The sequence below is a fragment of the Malaya genurostris genome, chromosome 1, assembly GCF_030247185.1.
Source record: "Malaya genurostris strain Urasoe2022 chromosome 1, Malgen_1.1, whole genome shotgun sequence".
NCBI classification, from domain to species: Eukaryota; Metazoa; Arthropoda; class Insecta; order Diptera; family Culicidae; genus Malaya; species Malaya genurostris.
This window is the reverse complement of record NC_080570.1, coordinates 119,842,149-119,864,422: the sequence shown is the minus strand read 5'-3', so window position 1 is coordinate 119,864,422 and position 22,274 is coordinate 119,842,149. Positions and strand designations below refer to the sequence as shown.

The window sequence follows — 22,274 nt, the reverse complement described above, 5'->3', positions numbered from 1 at the left end:
CCCTAAAAAACATGATATAATTGTCAGTAAAGCACAACCCTGCCAGCATTTTCCGCCAACTATGTCATATGACAAGCTGTTCAACAACAGTACTTTTCCATCAAAGTAGTTATGTAATTATAATAAAACAAAACTGGAAACTGGTACAACCATTTTTGTTTTTTGTATTAAAAGATGACTTTTTTGGTCATTTGCTGCTCAAAAATATTCATTTCTCTTAAATGGCCAACGTTTTGAACCAATAAAGCTCCGAAACTAGGAGAAGTACCTGGCCTATTTCTTACTTCCCGGATGTTGTCAACGTACTTTTTTCTTTTCTACCTGCGATATTAGCGTTTTTGCAGTTTGTTTCTAAACATACTCAATAACAAGAAATATGTCATGCGTACAATATAATTCTAGTTTGAACAGTGCGGTTTCAACTTCATATTACTATCGTTAAAACATGTAATTTGCTGCAGGTGCGAACATAGTATTATTACATCGGAAAAAATGGTAAACATATATATTTGATAACGAACAAATTCCCGGTCCAACTTGGAGCTGTATTATTACACGACAGAAGGGCAAGAGTAGTTATACTGAATATTTCTATTTCTGAATACTCAGAGAAGAATATACAAATGGAAACAAAACGCTACTAATAGCACTATCCCTGCCTGCCTCGTCTAGCACCGACATCGGCTAAAGCGCGCGAATACGGCGGCGTCCCGCGGAGAAAAGTTCAACATCTATAATTATTCAAATTGAAACCAGCCTTTGCATCCAACTTTTCCTACATTACATATGTATGACATGTATGACTGCTGGCTGCCATGATGATGAGCAGGTACCGTAATTACCGCCCTCAAACTAACGATAAATCACGACTGAGCCGTCTGAGACAGTGACTGCGGTTTTGCGCGATTGCGCACCGGACAGGAACAGATCTGGATTCCAGGAATAATGGCACGTTTCTAGATAAACAACCACATCGAATGAATAACATCTGCTACAAAGCCGTTTAGTGTTTTACTCGGGACCACGTTTTGTTTGCTGGGTCCATCTTGTGTTAATTTGCTTTTGATAGGATTCTAATCGGCGGGACAACATTTCAATGACAATTACTGTCAGAATAAGCCTGTTTGCTCAGTTAGACAAACTAGAAAAGGTAGAAAAATTTTACCGTGTAGCGTCTGATAGTTTTTCAAGCTACTTGCGGTTGTATCTTTGTTTACCGAAGACGACACAACCTCATGACAAATGTTTGTACGCGCAAAACTGTATCGCAGTAGGCTTAGAATACTGAAACCGCTTGCCTTACGAAGAAAGGCTTCAAATTATTTATTCCCTAGTGCTGGTTTCATAGAATTCTCCTTACGAAAAACTGTCACTAAAATTGAGGTTAGTTGTAACGTTAAAAACCCTATGAGCAGTTGCACTTTTTACACACTAATCGAAATTTAAATGAAACATAATTGTATTGCACTACTGTTTCTATCATAATTCTAATAGAATTATCTCACCAAGCCATTCCAATCTCGATAGCAAACCTAACAAATTAACTGATTCAAACCCGACGATTGTTGCCTACAGCAAAAGCCGATATGATCGCATAAAGATTTGACGGATAACCGTAATAAAACCGTATTTGACAAAGCGCCTACAACTCGCGGCGAACGACCTTGACGCCCAGTTTGTTTGCGGATGAACTAGAACGTGCAGAACTAGTCATGATTTCTTTTCAGGCGCGATCGAGCACGCAGCGCGCGCGCGTTCCGACCTGCCAGCCAAGCCAAGTCGATAAACAAGGGAAAAGTTTGCCTGGTGTGCATTGGTGATTGGTTCATTAATGCACAAACGCGCGGCGCGCGCCTGGCACCGTAATTACCATTTTTGTAGAACACACCGCGACAGAGATTAGAATTGGATCGATCATCAATCAGCGAGTAACGGACTTGATTCCGACGATAATTTACTGCTCATCTGACACCTGTAAGGAAATCAAATCGACAAGCGTGTTTTTTTTTCGGCCAGATTGCTGTGATTGTTGCTATTTATCAGCACACGATTTAATGACTTTTTCTGCCGGCTTCGTTTTTTTATTGCGCTCTTCGCCGATAACATTCCAACCGGTAACCATCGTAACCACTTAGTTTCGCTTGTAATTTCATTGTATTCTTTTTTTTTATTGCTGATTGCTGCCGCAGTGCTTCCCAAGTCGATAAGAACTAGACGCGCGACGCGGACCAACCCCGGACGAGTTTCGAGTTCATTCATGAAAATTTGAGCGCAGGGAATTCCGGGCCGAGCTTCGCTAAGCTGATAGTTTGTTAAATTCTAATTCAGTTCGCATGCAGATTTATGCACGACGAAATTCATAGTTGGGAAACACGAACCTACCTACTCGAGTCGATCTCGAGAGGAGTCGTCTCGTCTGTTGGTCTCGCGTCGTCCGTACCGAGCTGATGGAGGTGAGCCAGTGGCAACATGTAAAACGAAAGCGCAACTTGACAGCTGTTCGTGTGAGGTGGCTGACACTTGGCTGGTTGGTTTCGCGGAAATTGTGAATGTTGAACAGGTTTGACATGAGGATGAACATAAGGTTGCGAGCGATCTGCTACCGATAAAAATATGTTGATCTTCTTTATCTTCCATTCAGATCTATTTTATTTGAATGCCACATTTATCATGTCAACTCCATCATTCATATAATCTTTGTTTTTTCTCCCTTCGTACAGTTCCTATGGTCTCGATGGACGGAGAAGCTCACCCGGAAATAACACTGGCCGCTGTCGGAATGGGAGTTCTCGTAGCTTGTATCATCCTGATAACATTGATAGCTTACATCAGTCGAAGGAAAAGGTAGGTAGCCGAGGGTTCTACTGCAGGAATCCGAACAACTCGATCCTTTTACTATCAGCACATCAGAACCAATAATACGGAATTCTAAAAGAGAGATATTTTGTGGGGTAATGAAATGATATAAGAACTTCCAGTTCCTTGACCGATTGTTAAATTCATGGTCATGGCCTTGATCTATTGATCCGATCCACTTCATTCCACTTTCTGTATGACTTGTACCTAAAATGTTCGAATGAAATATAAAACTATAATTTTTGAACAAGTTTAGAGCTTAAATTGAGGTACAAAAACAATTGTTCTTTTTAAATGTCTACTGTTTAGGTATAGGTTTTGTGCATAGGGCACATAACCTTTTTTATATGCTTTATATTTAAACTGTTATCCACTGACGAATCGAAGACGAAACACGACTATATGAACATAGACGATATTTCCCATCTCCGAACCATGACTGAACGACTAGTAGATTTCCATGCCACTCGATCTTGGATTGCCGTTCCGTTGAGTTGTCAAACTCGAAGGTACTCTCTGGTCGTGGAAAAGTACATATCATTGAAGAGACTGGCTCGTGATATCCGTAACTTGTCCGATGAAATCACGTTGATAATGACGATACATCGCGAGTTTTTCTCGCGGATCGAAGATCCAAGCAGGATAGCAGTTCACGTGCATCAATTTTACCATTCATAATTTTTGTGACTGTTAAAGCTTGTTGAATACGACGGGTCACGCCATGGTATAATCCTGAGGGATCAGGGTCATTTCGCCGAAAGCCGTTTCGCCGAAAGTCATTTCACCGAAAGGGTTATTTTGCCGAATGCCATCTCGCCGAAAGCCATTTCACCGAAAGGGTCATTTCGCCGAATCCTAAAATCGTCTTGAAATCGTAATTAGAATTGATTTAAATTAAAGACAAACGAAAGATGACAGCGTTAACGCCCGTTTTGTTAACTTACCATTGTACTTCTTGAATAATGATTGATTGTTGTACTCTTGAATAAAGATTGATTCATTAACCTCAGAAAGTAGTTCCCAAGAAAACTTGTTGACTATTAGCTAGTAAGCATCAAAGCAATTGCATAGTAGATCCAGGCAAATGTAGGTGGTATTTTCCGTTTATTAAGTGAAAATGAAAAAATACTAATGCGGCTACGCCACATCATTTTAGTTCATGTGCTGTCCGACCTCGCTACCGCTCGTACGGACCTAACTAAAGCAAAGAAACCTAGCTTTGAGTAGACCAGGCAAACGAGGCGGTTACAGGTTTGTATGTAAGAGGCCGCCGCTTCCGACGGCGGGTCGGCGGCCGACTCAGCTGGCGTCGGTTATGTCATCTTGGCTTCGGTTATGTGGCTGCGCCACATCAGTTATACAGGAGACATAACATGCAGGAGATATGACCCTTACGGCAAAATTACCCTTTCGGCAAAATGACCCTTTCGGCGAGATGACCCTTTCGGCGAAATGACCCTTTCGGCGAAACGACTTTCGGCGAAATGACCTATTCGACGGAACGACTTTTGGCGAAACGGCATTCGGCGGAACGACTTTCGGCGAAATGGTTTTCGGCGATATGATCCGCTCCCAATCCTGAGAGCTATTCGTACGAACCTGTTCTAAACTCTATCCAGTTTCAGGTACCAAGTTCACTGATATGGATTCCAAACTGGCGCTGCAAATTCAAGAATTGGCCTAATTGAGGAGTAATAAAGAGATTTTAAGGACTGTATCGAAAATAAGCTATCCACATACATTGGTGTTGTACGCATGTATTTGTGATGGTTTTTTATGTTCAGATCACAGCATGCTGTGTGTTCCGGGTTTGGCTGTCAGCTTTCGATTGGTTACTTGTTTGTGCGGTTAAAATTCTGCGTTTTCAAAATGTCGCGTTTTGAAAAGGAAGTAAAAATTAAGGTTCTGGACACATGGCTAAATGAGAAGGGTATTACTATGCGCAAATTGGCGAAGCGGTTTGGAATTCATCATGCCAGTGTTGAAACCAACATTAATAAGTTTGGGGAACACTATTCTTTGGATGAGCTACCAGGAAGAGGCAGAAAACCCGGTTCTTACAACCCGAAACTGGATCAGAAAGTGGTATCTCTAATCATGAAGAACAAATCCACGTCAATACGTGATTTGGCTAAAAAAGTAGGAACAAGTGTCGGAATGATCCGTGTATCAAAAGGCGAAACCACTTGAAGACCTACAAGAAGGAAGCAGAAAATCTCGAAAGCCGATGCTAAATCCGGCCAAAAAAAGTGGAGGTGTACTATGCTTCTTATATAAAGGCAGCAATCTCTTCTGGAGACGCTCAGATCGATAGATTTCTGCATTTATAGTTCCGGTAATGTAAAAAATGGTTGACTTCAAACCACAGGAAAATATTGCTTATCATACCAGTACCTTTCGACCGAATTTCTCCACTTGAATCGACCTGTCCGCATCGCTCACATCCTCCCCAGCGACGACAGTTAAGCATTGTGGACCTGGAAGGGTTTTTGAGTCCTCTTTTACATAAGTCTCATCGTCCATTAAAACGCATGCATCCGGACACTGCAAAGACGCGAATACAATTTCCGGGCCCTTGTTGCTGAGCAGCTTCTTTTGTTCTACACTTTGTATCTAGATTTTCTGCTTCTTGTAGGTCTTCAAGTGATTTCGCTCTTGATTTATTTATTTATTTATTTATAATTATGAAATTCAACTTACAATAAAATGGTCTTAATCTTAATCTTAATGAAAATGTATCAGTCAAGTCATAAAATTGTAGAACGTAGTACTTTCTGCGAAAATTTGTGAGTTGGTTCACCAAAATCGAAAAGATGTTCAACAGTGCCAAACGTCCTCAAACAAGATGTTATCGGTTCGTAATACCCGAACGTCGTTCGATGAAACCTCGACTGCAGTAAACTGGTGGAGCGCAGCGATCGTTGTGAAGCATGGAAATCAAGAAGAGACAGAATCTTCGAAGAGTCGATATCACCGTTAATCAGTTTTGCCACGAAAACAGCTTGCTGAATTTTTCTGCGTTCAATGAATCGAGTCCGATCATTCGACAGCGCTCGGGATATGGTGGGTGGTCAAGCGGATTCCTCCAAGGAAGGTTTTTTATAGAGCAAGACGAACAAATCTTTTTATTAGTTTTACGTTTCGTCTTTAACTCATCAGTGCAGAGCAGTTCAAATTGAACTGCTTAGTGCTAAACTCGGCAGTTCAATTTGAACCGCTAAGCAGACGTAAAGACGGTTATGTGCCCTAGCATAAAATTTGGCTAACCCCTAAATGACCTAACCTGCATCGGCCAGAAATAGTCGAAAACACGTTTTCGTTCGGCACGTCAGAAAAGACATTGCACTCCGTTGCAAATCAAAAAAGTGTTCTGTAAGTAGCAGAAACTTTACGTCTGCTTAGCGGTTCAAATTGAACTGCCGAGTTTAGCACTAAGCAGTTCAATTTGAACTGCTCTGCACTGATGAGTCAAAGACGAAACGTAAAACTAATAAAAACGGTTATGTGCCCTAGCATAAAATTTGGCTAACCCCTAAATGAACAAATCTTTTCTGTACGCGTTCAATCCGTAAGTTCTAAACGAGCTGATACGGATTTCAAATTAGGCTAGCATTTTCCAGTATAGGACGAACCAAGGAGCAATATAACGCTTTCAAGCAATGCGAGTCTTTGAAGTCCCGCCCGATCTTCGCAAAGAAACCCAATTGCCGTGTTACCTTTGAAATTATAGATGCACGATGCAGATTGAAGGTAAGTTTGGCATCTAACAAAACACCAAGGTCATTAACATGGTCAACTCTCTGGATCGTTTGTCCATCAATTTCATAGTCGAATCGAATTGGATTCAGTATTCGGTGGAACGTTATGACCTGGCATTTTGCAATGCTGACAATAAGCCAGTTTCTATGACACCAGGCGACGAATGTATCAAGAATATTTTGAAGCCGGATGCAGTCGTCGGTAGAACGAACTTCAAGATACAATTTCAAATCATCGGCATATACTAATCTGCAACCAACACCGAGCAGCGAAACAGCATCATTGATGAACAGCAAAAACAAAAATGGATCCATATTACTGCCTTGATGAACTCCAGATAGATTTGAAAACGGAGATGATACACAGGAGCCTAGCTTTATTCGCAAAACTCTACCACATAAAGAAGAGCAAAGCCATTCAATAAACTTTTTTGTTGCACCCAGCCGCAAAATCTTGAATAAAAGTGGTCAATTCGGTCGAAAGCTGCTTTCAGGTCAGTGTATAATGCATCAACTTGTACTCTCTCCTCCAAACTCGAGATACAAGTGGAAGTGAAATCTAAGAGATTCGTGCTGACCGAACGACCTGGCATAAATCCATGCTGATCAGAGGAGATGTAATTTTTTGTACGAAAAAGTACCTCGGTGTTCACAATTATTTCAAATAGCTTAGATGCAGCAGATAAATTCGTTATGCCTCTGTAATTCCTTACGTCAAAACGATCGTCGCTCTTGTATACAGGAAACATAAAAGACTGCTTCCAAGTCACCGGAAAAATTCCTTACTCAAATGATTTATTAAATATAGTGCACAAAGGATCAGCTAAAACAGAAGCACAATGACTATACACCACAGAAGGAATACCATCTGGTCCGGGCGAAAACGATCGTTTTAACTTTTTCGCTAGATCATTCCGACACTCGTTCCTGCTTTTTTGGCCAAATCACGTATTTACATTGATTTGTTCTTCATGATTAGAGATACCACTTTCTGGTCCAGTTTCGGGTCGGAAAAATCGGGTTTTCTGGCTCTTCCTGGTAGTTAATCCAAAGAATAGTGGATTCCCCTAACTTATTAATGATGGTTTTAACACTGGCATGATGAATTCCAAACCGCTTCGCCAATTTTCGCATAGTAATACCCTTCTCACTTAGCCATGTGTCCAGAACCTTAATTTTTACTTCCTTTTCAAAACGCGACATTTTGAAAACGCAGAATTTCAACCGCACAAACAAGTAACCAATCGAAAGCTGACAGCCAAACGCGGAACACACAGCATGCTGTGATCTGAACATAAAAAACCATCACAAATACATGCGTACAACACAAATGTATGTGGATAGCTTATTTGCGATACACTCCTTAGACTTACATATGAGAAAAGTTTATCACTTTATAAAGTTTCACTTTACGTAAGTCGTTCACTTTATATATTGGTCGAACCGTCATCGAAAAATCAAAGTGTCCACTGAGGAGTTGTAATTGCTATTTACGGTACTGGTGGGATCGTGAACCGATGTAGCCGAAATGAGTGTTTCTGGTCATCCAATAACAAGATTTCCCAATTATATTATTTCAATCAGTTTTGAATAACTCGCTACTATTTGCATGGTCACCTATAAAAAAAAACTCTTCTTAATCCACCTAGTGGAGTGATAATGTCTTTCTCTTCTTACATAACAGTCTCATGAAAATATATTTCATACTTTTATTAAATAATTTCGGACACTAATTTTGACACCAATTGATTCAGATTGATTAGAGTAGTTCACAAAAGCATGCTTCAGTATTTATGTCACACAGTCAGCATCATTTTTCCAAACTAGTGTTTGACAGTTGCGTTGCCTATTTGTATGAGAACAGTGATGCTAATCTAAAAAACGAGTGACATTATTTTCACATTTCTTGTATACATCACCCTGTAATAACTGAACCGTAAGTCGGATCCGCATGATATTTCGGAACTTTGTATGGGACCATAAGTCCTTTCATTTGAATCTAAGTTTGTTAAAATCGGTTCAGCCATCTCGGAGTAATGTGAGTGACATTATTATCACATTTTTGATGTATTACTTTCACATTTTTTGTGCATATCACTCTGTATTTCCGGAATCAGAAGTATCCAAATATCTAAATGATGATATCTAAATGATATTCAGGAACTTCGTATAGAACCGTGAAACCTTTCATTTAAACCTGAGTTTGAGAAAATCGGTTTAGCCATCTCCGAGAAAAGTGAGTGACGTTATTTTCACATTTTAAATGCATTATTTTCCCATTTTTGGTGCATATCACCCTGTAATTCCGGAACCGGAAGTCGGATCCAAATGAATTCAGGAACTTTGTATGGAACCATGAGACCTTTCATTTGAATCTAAGTTTGTGAAAATCGGTTTGGCCATCTCCGAGAAAAGTGAGGGACAATATTTGTCACACACACAGACATTTGCTCAGTTCGTCGAGCTGAGTCGAATGGTATATGACATTCGGCCCTCCTGGCTTCGGTTCAACAGTCGGTTTTTGCAGTGGTTGTATAGCCTTTCTATATGAGAAAGGCAAAAACTCTCGAAAAGATGGAAAAACGCTAAAGTAATTCCTATCCTGAAACCTGATAAAAATCCAGCAGAAACATCAAGTTATCGACCAATTAGCTTACTTTCTTCTATCAGTAAATTTTTTGAAAAAATTATCTTGTTGAGAATGATGTCTCATATAAATGAGAAGTCAATTTTTTTACCAGAGCAGTTTGGATTTCGTCATGAACATTCAACTACTCATCAACTTGTCAGAGTAACGAACATGATAAAATCAAATAAATCTTCTGGGTTATCCACTGGAGTTGCTCTTCTAGACATAGAAAAAGCATTCGACAGTGTTTGGCACAAAGGTTTTATAGCAAAAATGTCTGATTTCCAGTTTCCCAATTATTTGATCAAAATGATTCAAAATTATTTAACTGATCGTACTCTTCAGGTTAGCTATCAGAATTGTAAATCTGAATTGCTACCCGTACGAGCCGGTGTTCCGCAGGGTTCGAGCGTAGCTCCAATCTTGTATAATATTTTCACTTCTGATCTTCCAAATCTACCCGTTGGTTGTCAGAAATCGCTATTCTGTGACGACACAAGTCTTTTAGCCACAGCACAGTGGTTCAAAAGCGCAATTTCACGCTCTTAATTGATAACTCATAGGATCGTGGTTTTTGAGGTACAGTACCTTCAGCAAAGTTGCTTAGAATGATAGACACCATCTTTTGGCAAATTTCATTTATGTGATTAATCCCCCTAAAAGTGAGATAAACATTTTATTTTACCTCAGGGCCAACATAGGGGCTAAGTTACTTCGACAAAGTTGTGCAAAAAGTTATTTCAAACAACTTTGCTGAAGGTACTATTCCCGTAACTTGAGTGTAATTCAAGATATAATGTATTTTCTGAAAAGGGTGTCCAATAACCAGTTTTTGTAAGAAAACATATATATTTTCAATTTATATGAGTTTTTCATGTTATACAAAGTTTTTCATCTTTAAAAACTACACAACTTTCTCGAACATACTATGCTGCTATCATTTCAGTTTAATGAAATAGAGCAATTTTTCATGTTTTTTTAAATAAAATTTCAGCTTGTTTATTATCCAAAGGCGCAGGAAGGTGCAGATGAGACTACTTACATATTAAAGTACTTCAAAAGAGCTTTCATACCGTGGTTGAATTACTCGTCTGCGATCGTCTGCAGGCTAGATATGTTCTTTTCAAATATCCTTGTCCTTGACATTATCAATGATAAGGTTTATTGTATTTCAGATCAGATTTCAGTATATATTCGTTACCATGGAAACTCTTACAATAAAAGGTTTTTATGGACATCGAAGTTCACAAATAGAAAAGTTTAGTAATAATTACAGACGGTTTTTTGAAAGTAACTGTCCGACGTTTTTTAAAAGTGAGATAAGAAGCCACTGCTTTGAAAAAAGTCAATTATCATGTCGAATTACGTTATGTTATTTTTTGGAAAATTTTTCTATAGAAAAGCTCTGCGGATAAATATCCTCTATTCATCAATAAATGTGGAGATCAATAAACGCTTACTATATTGTGCTGTTTATAGAGATAAAGAAGTGTCTTTTATGAATTGGTAATTAGTTTCATTGGATCCTTTGGTTACAAATATTCGTGAATGGGCAAACCAGTCCAAGAAGAATCTGTCGAACGATGCTAAGAGTCTTTTAGCTGGTTAAGAACATTGCCAGCTATCATAAAAATATACAAATAACTAAAAAATTTGTTTTAATCATACTTTTCTCTACCAGAAGATGACATAACTTAATTCGATTTGATGATGACTTTTTTGAAAGTTGTGACAAAACAGTTACTAAACTATTCAATTTATAGACTTCAATGTGCACAAAAAAGTAATATTTTGTGGCAAGTACCATAGTAATGAATATATACTGAAATCTGATCTGAAATACAATGAACCTCATCATATCTCGCCTGCAGACGATCGCAGACGAGTAATTCAACCACGATATGAAAGCTCTTTTGAAGTAGTTTAATATGTAAGTAGTCTCATCTGCACCTTCCTGCGCCTTTGGATAATAAACAAGCTGAAATTTTATTTAAAAAAACATGAAAAATTGCTCTATTTCATTAAACTGAAATGATAGCAGCATAGTATGTTCGAGAAAGTTGTGTAGTTTTTAAAGATGAAAAACTTTGTATAACATGAAAAACTCATATAAATTGAAAATATATATGTTTTCTTACAAAAACTGGTTATTGGACACCCTTTTCAGAAAATACATTATATCTTGAATTACACTCAAGTTACGGGAATAGTACCTTCAGCAAAGTTGTTTGAAATAACTTTTTGCACAACTTTGTCGAAGTAACTTAGCCCCTATGTTGGCCCTGAGCTAAAATAAAAATGTTTATCTCACTTTTAGGAGGATTAATCACATAAATGAAATTTGCCAAAAGATGGTGTCTATCATTCTAAGCAACTTTGCTGAAGATACTGTACCTCAAAAACCACGATCCTATGAGTTATCAATTAAGAGCGTGAAATTGCGCTTTTGAACCACTGTGCACAGGTAGAAATCTAAGGGAGAAGCAAGAGAGAAAGCGACAAGCGACGCAAAGCGAAGCGATGCGAAACTTGACAGTGATCGCCCACTCAAGTTCAGCAGAAAAATAACAAGTATGTACGACGCTCAAGGTAGATGATCATTCTAGTGATGAACGCCGGCGCGAGTGGTTTAATCTCTTTTCTTCGTGCGTGCACTCATTACGAGCTGTATTATTGAACTTTCGGAAGAGCTAGTTGAATAGTGATTTTGACGATTTTAGATCGTTTTTTTCGGATTACGTTGATTGTTAGCAGAAAAATTAGAGAAATTCTGCGTTTCTTACCGATATAATGGATTCGGAAGGAGGAGGCGGATCGCTGCCTCCAGATAAAGAAAACGATGCCGGCAAAAATGGCGAACACAAAATGGCGGATGATCAACCACGTGAATCTTATAAATATGTAGCAAGAGATACTGCACCATACCGTGTATACATCGAGTTAATCGGTAAAACGAATCGTATAAACAAGATCTCAGTTGGATCGATGCTGCGAAAAATCAAGAGTTTTCGGAACCATATTACAGATCTCAAGTATTTGGGGAGAAATAAGATCATCGTGTTCCTAAACTTCTGGATTACGGCAAATATGCTAGTTGAGGAACCTAAGATAGTAGAAAACTTTTCGTGCTGGCAACTTGCCAGAAAAAATGAAGGTGTTCGGAACATCAATTAAAATTCAACCGTACGCGCGCAGATTCGTATTCTGCAACAATTGCCATCGTTTTGGACACAAGGAAGAAAATTGCAAAGCTAAAAAGCGGTGTGCGAAATGTTCCCGCGTCCACGAAGAGAACGAAGATGAATGTAACAATTTTTATATATCTATAAAACTTTAAAAGGGTTTTCGGATTACTAATAAACACGCGTACAAGTTTAGAGATACAAAATACGAATGAGCCTGCTCATCGTTGTCGAACGCTTTATTCGCACGAATCGAACGCGCTCTCAATTTAGCATTGAGAAAGAGTTCCTCCTCTCAGTCTGGTATGCACCATCTAATTGGTCATTTCAACTTCTTCACCCTTTCAGATTTTGAGTATGATTCCTTTCAAATATAAACTTCGACATTTAATTACATAAAATGGTATAAATTTTCATAAGTTTTCAAGCAGTTATAAGCTTTATAGTTATTCGTAATTCACTTAATAATTTTACAAATTCATGAATCTTTAAAATTTGATTTTGCTTTTGCAATAAATTGATATTTCTATTCTCGAGCGATAATACATTATCATTTAAATCATTAATTTATTTTCTGTAAACTTTTTTTTTCTTCTTACTCAACCTATCTGATCTTCTCGGTCTCGTTTCTAATTTTAAGTTTGCATCACTTTCGGGTTTAAAATTTTCACTCGCAAATCCCCTAAAGGTTTCCCCGCCAATGGTCGAGAATCCTCGAAAACCGTTCCCCGTACCAAAATTGCTATCGTCGTGTCTTGGTATTTTGCTACTGATGACTTCATCGTTGTCTATTACGGAAGGAGCCCTCGCTCTTTTCCTTCCTTTTTCGCATGCATTTGATTTACTGTTCTTGTTCATATTTTCTGTAACAATGGGTAGGAGAATGTTCCCCCGAATTCGATGTTTTATTTCATTAGGTGCGTGCAGTTGACTGCGATGCGCCATCAGGGTAGCGTTTCCAATTTTCACCTGGAATGTGTTCAAGGAAAATCGTTTCAAAAATGTTGCTTTCAACCATCTAGAAAAATCGTTGGATTTATGATTTTTATAATAAACAACATCACCTACTACTAGCTTATCAATATTGTCTTGTTTTGTTGGTTTAACTAATGTTTCATTTGAATCCTCATTGAAACTCTTCGGTGCAGGGCTTAAAAATTGTTTGAAGTGTAGTTTGGGGTTGATCAAATCTATCAATAATTTTGGTCTGTATTTAAATATTCTTTCAGATGGAAATTTCCCATCAGAAGCTAAACAAGTGTTCCTATAATTAAATAAAAAAATATTTATCTGGTCCTCCAAGTCCAAATTCTTAACGTTTGACTCCAGAAGGAATGTCTTCAGTACCTCTTTCACGGTTCTTACCGACCTTTCGGCTTGTCCGTTGCTGGATGGATGGTAAGGTGGGCTTTTCCAAACTTTAATACCTTGTTTTTCTAAAAAGGAAACAAAATGTGCGGAATTGAATGGAGGACCACCGTCTGTTACTAAAATGTCTGGTAAACCAAACCTGGCAAAAAGGCTTATTAATTTTCGTAAAACTGCTTTCGTATCTGTACCATGTTTCATTTGCTCTATCTCTATCCACTTGGAATAACTATCAACAACTAACAAAAAAGTTTTTTGCTCAAAATAAAAGAAATCTGCATGAACTCTACTGAAAGGCCTTGTAGTAGGAGTCCAAGAAGAGCTGATTTTGGGTTTAGATACAATAGCCATTCTATTACATGGTTCACATGAGCCTACAAAAACTTCAATGTCTTTATTTATACCGAACCAGTAAACAGAGCGACGCGCAAATTGCTTCATTTTAACGATACCTGAATGATTCGCATGTAATAATTTTAGAATTGCGTGCTGCATTGATTGTGGAATAAGTACTCTATCCTGAAACAATAAACAACCATTATAGAATTCTAAATCTTGTTGGCTTGCATAGACGTTTTTGAGTTGTTTATCTACACGTTTTGGCCAGCCATTAATCAAATAACTCTTGATCTTTTGTAAAAATGTGTCTTTTTCTGTCTCAAGTGCCACACGTGTAAAATCAATCGGTAATTCATCGCTAAAATTAAACGAGAACAAAAGTCCGCATTACCCATGTTAGCGGCCGGTCTGTATCTAATTTCAAAATTATAAATAGACAATTCTAAAATATAGCGTTGCAACCTTGTTACAAAGATCGAATTTTTGCCAGTTTTACCAAAAATGCTCACTAAGGGTTTATGGTCGGTATAAACAATGAATTGATTTTTTTTTTTCATAAATACGTTTATTTCTTAAGGCAGTTTACATAAGTTTTTCTTCGCCGTAGCATCACTTTTACATAATATTCTTATCCTAATTTAATTCTAACATAGTCACAACGTTTTGAATTTATTTTTTTTTTTTTTCCCTTTATGGGCTGCTCTGGCCGAGGGGGGTGGTTACAACGATCCACACTTTCCATACCAGACGAACTAGGCTATGGTGCCCAAATGAACACTAGTAACGAATGAGGAAATCCTCCAGCATGTAACCCAAGCGACAGATTCCTTTGCGGCTATCAATTTGTAACGAAAGATACGAGTATCTTCTATTGCAAGTTCGCCAGAGAATTTGTCACTTGAGCAGGAAGTGTGTGCTTCACCCTGTAACCAGTCAATCATTGAGTCGTGCGTCTCTGTCGTATTCGTATTTTGTCATCCTACCAGCTGCTTCTGTGTCTTAAATGTCCTCGTCGATGAAACTTTGCAAATTTCGCATTGTATCCGCTTCGGTCTTGTCCCTGCTTTCCTAAATAGTCTTATATGTCTGAAGCGGTACAAACGATTATTACTTTAAAGTTCCTAAACAGATGTAGATATGTTTGATCTACTAACACTATCCATTCTAATCTGCTCTGATTAATTCTATCTTTGTCGAAGTTACGTTACATTTCCTTTTCCCCATTGCATCGCTTTTTTATTATGCCGGAGAAACCTGTTAATATCTCAATGTGATAATTTATCAAGAATAAAGAAATAAATATTTATAATATTACAATAACAACAACAATAATAATAATGATAATAATAAAAGTAATAATAAAAATAGAAATATTGTGACTTACCAAAAGTTAATATGTCATCAAAAGATTTATTACAATAACATACCAATGTTTCGTCGTTTCACTGGGGCTCTTGATTTGTTTTCAATTTCCTTTTGGTATTCCTGTAGCATCCTAGTATATCCATATCGTTTTTGTCTATAATCTTTTATTTTGATATTTTCTCGTGATAAGAATAAAAGAAAATTAGGTGTTAGTAAGCTTGTTAAATTATATAATGTAAGGATGCGCATTTAACACTAGATTGCCCAGGAAAGTCACAATATGTAAACAATGGAAGGACCGCGTGAAATTCTGTGAACTTTTTTAATTCTTTATTTAACGATATATGCACTTAGGAATACTGCACTAGCTTTTATTTATTCTGTCACAGTTTATATTATTGACTTTCTCTCTTTCCATCATTCTGACTGCCTTTGAGCAGTCTAGGTCTAAACTAAGTGTTGGGCCTTCTAGTGTTGAGCACGCATCCAGGAAACAAGAACTACATGTATTTCGTGAAGAAATACTAGGTGTGATTGGATGAAATGGTCCACGTGAACCGCTCTCTTCCAGAAACACACATCTCACACTCTTAGTTAGAAGGTGACATCTGTGTCCAAGTTTGAGAAATCTAAGTACATTCAAACCTTTCCCGATATGAGAGTGTATTCACACTTGATTAATCAGTTTCGTCATCATTGCAATTTGTAAACATTACCGATACCGAGCCGGATCGGAAAGGTTTGAAAGTTCTTAAACGGTTCATAGGATATCAATTTACTCCTATTCCTGATAACAATAGTCCTCCTTTTAGAATTAAATTCACCAAGCTCAGGACGAATGTGATATATTAATATTCATCCCAACTGGATCAAAATAATTCAAATTGGTGACCAATTCCAGGCATAAGAATGCTCGAAACCACCTAATGACCTATTGTCAATTTCAAGCATTATTAGTCCTGTCCACTCCGTGATCGATTCAGACAACACAATAATTTTCATCTTTTAAATTTATAAGCTAACGATCGATCTCGGTATGGTCAGACTTTGTAAATACGCGAAGTGTAAATTGACTCCCACCCCCATCCACCAAGCGGGGGTACGCACCCTGTAGCTCATCATCCAAAGCCTAGGGCACAACGTTTTGAATTTATTAAAACATATTCTCTTATAGCTTAAATATCATCTTAGGTAACTCGTCATTAATTATGAAATCTACTCGGAAATATTATTTGAACCAAATGATTAACTTCTATAAATTATAAAATAAGCTGTTATTTTCAGAACTTTTGTTGATAATTTCATACACTGTTTCGAGTTTGTTTGTATCATTACATTATTTTTATTCTAATTTAGCTATTGGTTGAACTCATGGACGCAGCTGGGATCAGAGCTAAGTCTTAAAAGGGGCCTTTATTAAATTGAAACTCCAATTTTCTTTATGAAATGATAAATAAGTTTCATGTATGAAAGGTCACGACAAGCAAGAATGTTAACAATGAATTGATGTCCATATAAATATTTATGGAATTTCTTGATGGTACAGACTAAAGCTAAAGCTTCCAGATGTAGAATAGGGTACTGTTTTTGAGCTGTGTTAAGCGAAAATGATGTGAATGAAATGGGTTTTTCTGCTCCTTCCACTATATGCGATATCACTCCCCCTAAACCGTAATTACAGGCGTCGCTAACCACAACAATGGGTTTGTATGGATCATAAAACTCTAAAATATTTGCATTGATCAACTCAGTTTTACTGTTTTCGAAGGCTCTGTTGCATTTATCATCCCATACAAATTGTGTTTCTTTTTTTAACAATTTGTATAGCCAGTATAATTTGCTGGACAAATTTGGAACAAATTTCCCATAGTAATTAATAAGCCCTAAAAACGATTTCAATTCTGAAACATTTTTGGGAACCTGCGAATCACGTATTGTTGCTATTTTATCTGGAGATGGCAGTATGCCTTTGTCTGAAATAATATGACCCAAATATGGTAGAGATGAAACGAAGAATTTGCATTTGTTCCAGTTTACCTTGATATTCGCTTTTTCTAATCTATCTAATACTTCAAAAAGTTTTTCCTTACATTCATTCACATTACGTCCTGCGACTAACACATCATCTAAATAGCATGAAACATTTTCCAAACCCACTAAAACTTGGTCCATCACTTGCTGGAAAATTGCAGCGCTAGATGAGGCCCCCTGGGGTAATCGGTTGTAAGTATAGAGACCTTTTATTGTATTTATCACCATGTATTTACGAGATTTCTCTGACAAGGATAGTTGAGTATACGCTCCTTCCAAATCGAGGGCGCAGCAAACTGTGCAGCCCGATAACCCCGCAAAAATATCTTGCGCGACAGGCAAGGGGTAAGTGTTTGGAATTATTATTTTATTGATTGTTACCTTGCAATCAATCACCAATCTAATCTCCTGATTTTTTTTATCACCGCTATAACAGGTGAGGCCCATTCACTTGTTTTAATTGGTGTGATAATGCCTTCATACTCTAATTTGTTCAAATGTTGGAGAACTTTTTCTCGCAATCTATAGGTAACATCATAATTTTTTTTAAAAATTGGAGTTTCGTCTTTAAGCACTAGATCGGCCTCAAAACCAATTATTGGCGAGGATAAATTGTCATTAAATACGTTTACATATTTTTGCTTGATATCACTTAGAAGTTCGTCGTTATATATTGAAACACTTAAATTATTGATCGAATTAAAACCAGTAAAATACTGTCTCCAGTCCGGATAAAACACATCAATCCATTTTCTGCCCATGAGTGGAATAAAATTTGAATCATAATCTAACACAACCAAACTCAAAACTTTTTCTATTCCTTTGAATAGCACATGCACTTTAACCTTTCCTAAAACATTCAGTCGGGAACCATTTACAACAACTAATCTCTTTTTGCAATTCACCAGCGACAAATTAAATAACCTGCAGAACATAGTTTTTCCCATTACTGTTACCGAGGAACCACAGTCAATTTCTATTTTAATATATTTTCCCTCTATTTGTAATTTTAGGTATAAAGGTTCACTTATTTTATTTATAGAATGTATCTGCATGCACTCAAATTCACCTGAGTCATTTTCGCTGGATGAATCCCTTTTCTGCATTGCCAGTTTGTTGAACATGTTCGTTACTTTGTCATCGCCAAAACTGACGTCCTTCAATTCATCTACAAATTTAACTGAATTACGCTTAATATTTTTCCGTTTAAAACAAGTACGAGTAATATGGCCCTTTATGCCGCAAAAATCGCATATCAAGTTTGCATAACGATTTCTGTGCGATTTTTGTGTGTGATAAGCGCGGTTGAAACTTTCACTTCTGCTTCTACTTCGGAACCTTTTGTTTTCATTATTTTTCCACTGTTCATACTGCTCCTTCCTTCCGAGCCTGGATTTTATTGGACCTTTTATTGATGCAATTTGATAATTATTATCACTGATCATTCGTGATCTGTTTCCCGCTAACTAATAAGTGACGATCATTTTTTCCGCGGTAGCTAAAGTTAAATTTTTTTCGTTTAATAATTTCTGTTGTAGTACTTTATCGCTTACACCCATAATAAGTTTATCTCTAATTGCGGTATCTCTGAATTCCCCAAAATTGCAGAACTCAGCCTTCAATTTGATCGCTAAAACGAAATCTCCAGCTTTTTGAATTCTGTTGTAAAATTTGTATCGTTGAATAAGGTCAGAGTCAACTTTGTCCAGTCTTTCTTTAAGTTTTTGTATTATTGTGTCATAACTTAGGGTCGCAATGTCGGTTGAAGGATATAGTAATTTCAATTCATCAAAAACGGTAGGCCCACTGAGTGTAATGAATAGTGCTTTTTTTTGTACAGCATCTTGTACCTCGTTCACCTCAAATAGATAGCTCAATCTTTCAATGTAGTTAGTGAACGACATGCCGCTTATAAATTGCTCTATAGAGCCAACTAATATTTTATTCGCCATCTATACGGTGTGAATAAATAATACCAAACAAAACGTATATATATACACAATGGAGCAATACAAATTATTCAACACAAAGATGAACAAATGGTGTTGTGAGAAATAGTGTGTGTGTAATTGTAAAAAGAGAATACACTTACCACTTATTACTTTTGATCCAAAAGCAGGGAAACGCTCTCTCTTTCTTCAAATCTGTTTTGCCAGTCTTTGCTAGTGAACTCTCACCGATTGGCAAATGATCGCACACACACAGCTCGAATGACTCGAAACACTGCTCTATATGCTCACTGTTAGAACTTTCAACGTATTGTGTGATTACACCACCACGTTTAAATAATATTATTTAGCCACACGCGGGTCGGCGTCCAAAATGGAGGAAATGGCGTCACTTAGACTTTCTGTCAGCCACTCACTTTTTTTCTAGATTTCTAGATTTTTTTTTTAACTCAATATATATATATATATATATATATATATATATATACAGATAATTTTTTTTATTGAAGATTCCTTTTTTTTCAGTTGAATTCACTTTTATCAATAACCTTTATTAAACACCACGGATCACTACCTTGTTAAACACCACGGTATCACTTGTTCGGCGAAGACAATTTTTTTTTGCGCACTATTTCATTTGTGCCCATAAAATAATGTTGCGCAAATATTAATCACTAGATCACTAATTACTTTGTCTTTACTTTTAATTTTATACTCGTCGCCAGTTTTTATATATCTATAAAACTTTAAAAGGGTTTTCGGATTACTAATAAACACGCGTACAAGTTTAGAGATACAAAATACGAATGAGCCTGCTCATCGTTGTCGAACGTTTTATTCGCACGAATCGAACGCGCTCTCAATTTAGCATTGAGAAAGAGTTCCTCCTCTCAGTCTGGTATGCACCATCTAATTGGTCATTTCAACAATGAGGTAAAATGTTTCCATTGCCGAAACTCGGATCACCGCACGACTGATCCAAAGTGCCCATCACGGCAGCGAGAGATAAGTATAAACACTATGATGTCAAAACGAAATCTAACTTACATTGAAGCCAAAGAGCTTATAACCCCAATCCCAACACAAAATCATTACGATATTTTGGCAAACATCACGGATTTTCCGAGCCTCCCAACCAGCTTTGCACAAATGACAGCTGGAAACCACAATGTGATAAATAATCAACAAACTCGAAAACATGAACGAATTCCAATCAAAAAGCCAGCCCCAAATAAAGATTTAACAGCAAAGAAAATGAAATTTTCTGACAAACACAAACAACTGATCAAAGATCAAAATTCACCAGGCGAATCAAAAGGAACAGGATTGAACAACCCTCTCACTACAAGCGAGAAGGAACGTTGGGACAACATCATCAAAAAAGCCAATGAAAACCCTCAAGAAACGGCGAACCGCAACGTACGGGGTGAACTCGCAAACTTCTACACAGCTTTGCTTCAATGCCCCGGGGTCACTAAAGAATTGCAGGAAAGAATAATGGAATGTTCCAAAAAATTTTTGAATCTTGATAGCATTATTGTTTAACAAGTCTTTACTTCACGGTATCAAAAAAATCGAATATAATTTTTTTTTCTCTTTAATAGGATTCTTATTAAATATGAGTCATTTCAGGTTTCTACAGTGTAACATACAGAGTCTTTCTAAACATAAAGATGAATTACAACGAGTATTAACTGTGGGAGACTATTCAGCAGCTCTCTTATCTGAGACGTGGTCACATGAGTTACAAGAAAAAACAAACAACTATAATATATCTCGGTACCATAGAATTATGCAATCCAGAACAGATGGCTATGGCGGTAGCGCTATATACCTTAAGCAAGAAATAGGTTACGCCAATGTGAAAATGCCCCCGCTTTCAAACGCGACACAAGCTGTGGCAATAAATGTAAAAATACTAGATTTAGTAATAGTCGCCTTATACATTGCACCTTCAATCTCTAAAATTGAATTGGAATCTGATCTCTCAGAAATTTTCAACTCAATCAAACCATATTCCAACGTATTGATAGGAGGAGACTTTAACTCCCACCATTACGCGTGGGGAAGTGAATTCATAGACGCAAAGGGTTCAATAGTAATGAACCTTATAAACGATAGTAACTTAATCCTTTTGAACGATAAATCTAAAACCTTTATTCCAATTCAGCTAAACAAAAGATCAACAGCAATTGACCTGACACTGTGTTCACCAAACTTACTTACGCTCTTCGAATGGAAAACTCTTGAATATGGCATAGGAAGCCATCACCTTATTATAGAACTTAAGCTCTTCCAGCACAGAGTCGATGATAAGAAATACATATTCATTCAAAAAAAAAATATACAATGAAGTTAGGGAATTGAATTTTGATAACATTAAAAATATTGAAGAGTTTCAAAAAAAAATATCTGACATATACGAGAAAAATAAAATTCCAAATAGATACACTCCAAAGCATTGGTGGTCAGAAACTTTATCGCATGCATGGGAAGAAAAAACAAAAGCCCGATCAGATTTCAATAAAAATTCAACAATTATTAAATTAAACCGATATAAAAAAGCACAAACTGTCTTCAATAAACTTAAAACCTATTTTAATCCACCTAGTGGTGCAATGATGCCTTTCTCATATTACTTATTACATCATAAATATAACCGTGAAATTCACAAAAACAACTGTTTATTGAATAGGATAATTTGTTCGGATCTAATCTAACAAACTCTATAAAACCTGTTTAACCTGTAGTTCCAGAACCGAAAGTAGTATCCACAACAAATTAAGGAATTCCGTAT

The 22,274-nt window shown here is 37.1% G+C and overlaps 1 protein-coding gene across 1 annotated transcript in view; it reads left to right on the top strand.

Moving 5' to 3' along the window:
• Positions 1 to 22,274, top strand: part of LOC131425621 (uncharacterized) — an 86,389-nt gene that overhangs the window by 50,366 nt on the left and 13,749 nt on the right. The window contains exon 2 of the mRNA XM_058587648.1: positions 2,721 to 2,844. Within this exon, the coding sequence (XP_058443631.1) occupies positions 2,721 to 2,844 (124 nt within the window). The remainder of the gene's footprint in view (positions 1 to 2,720; positions 2,845 to 22,274) is intronic.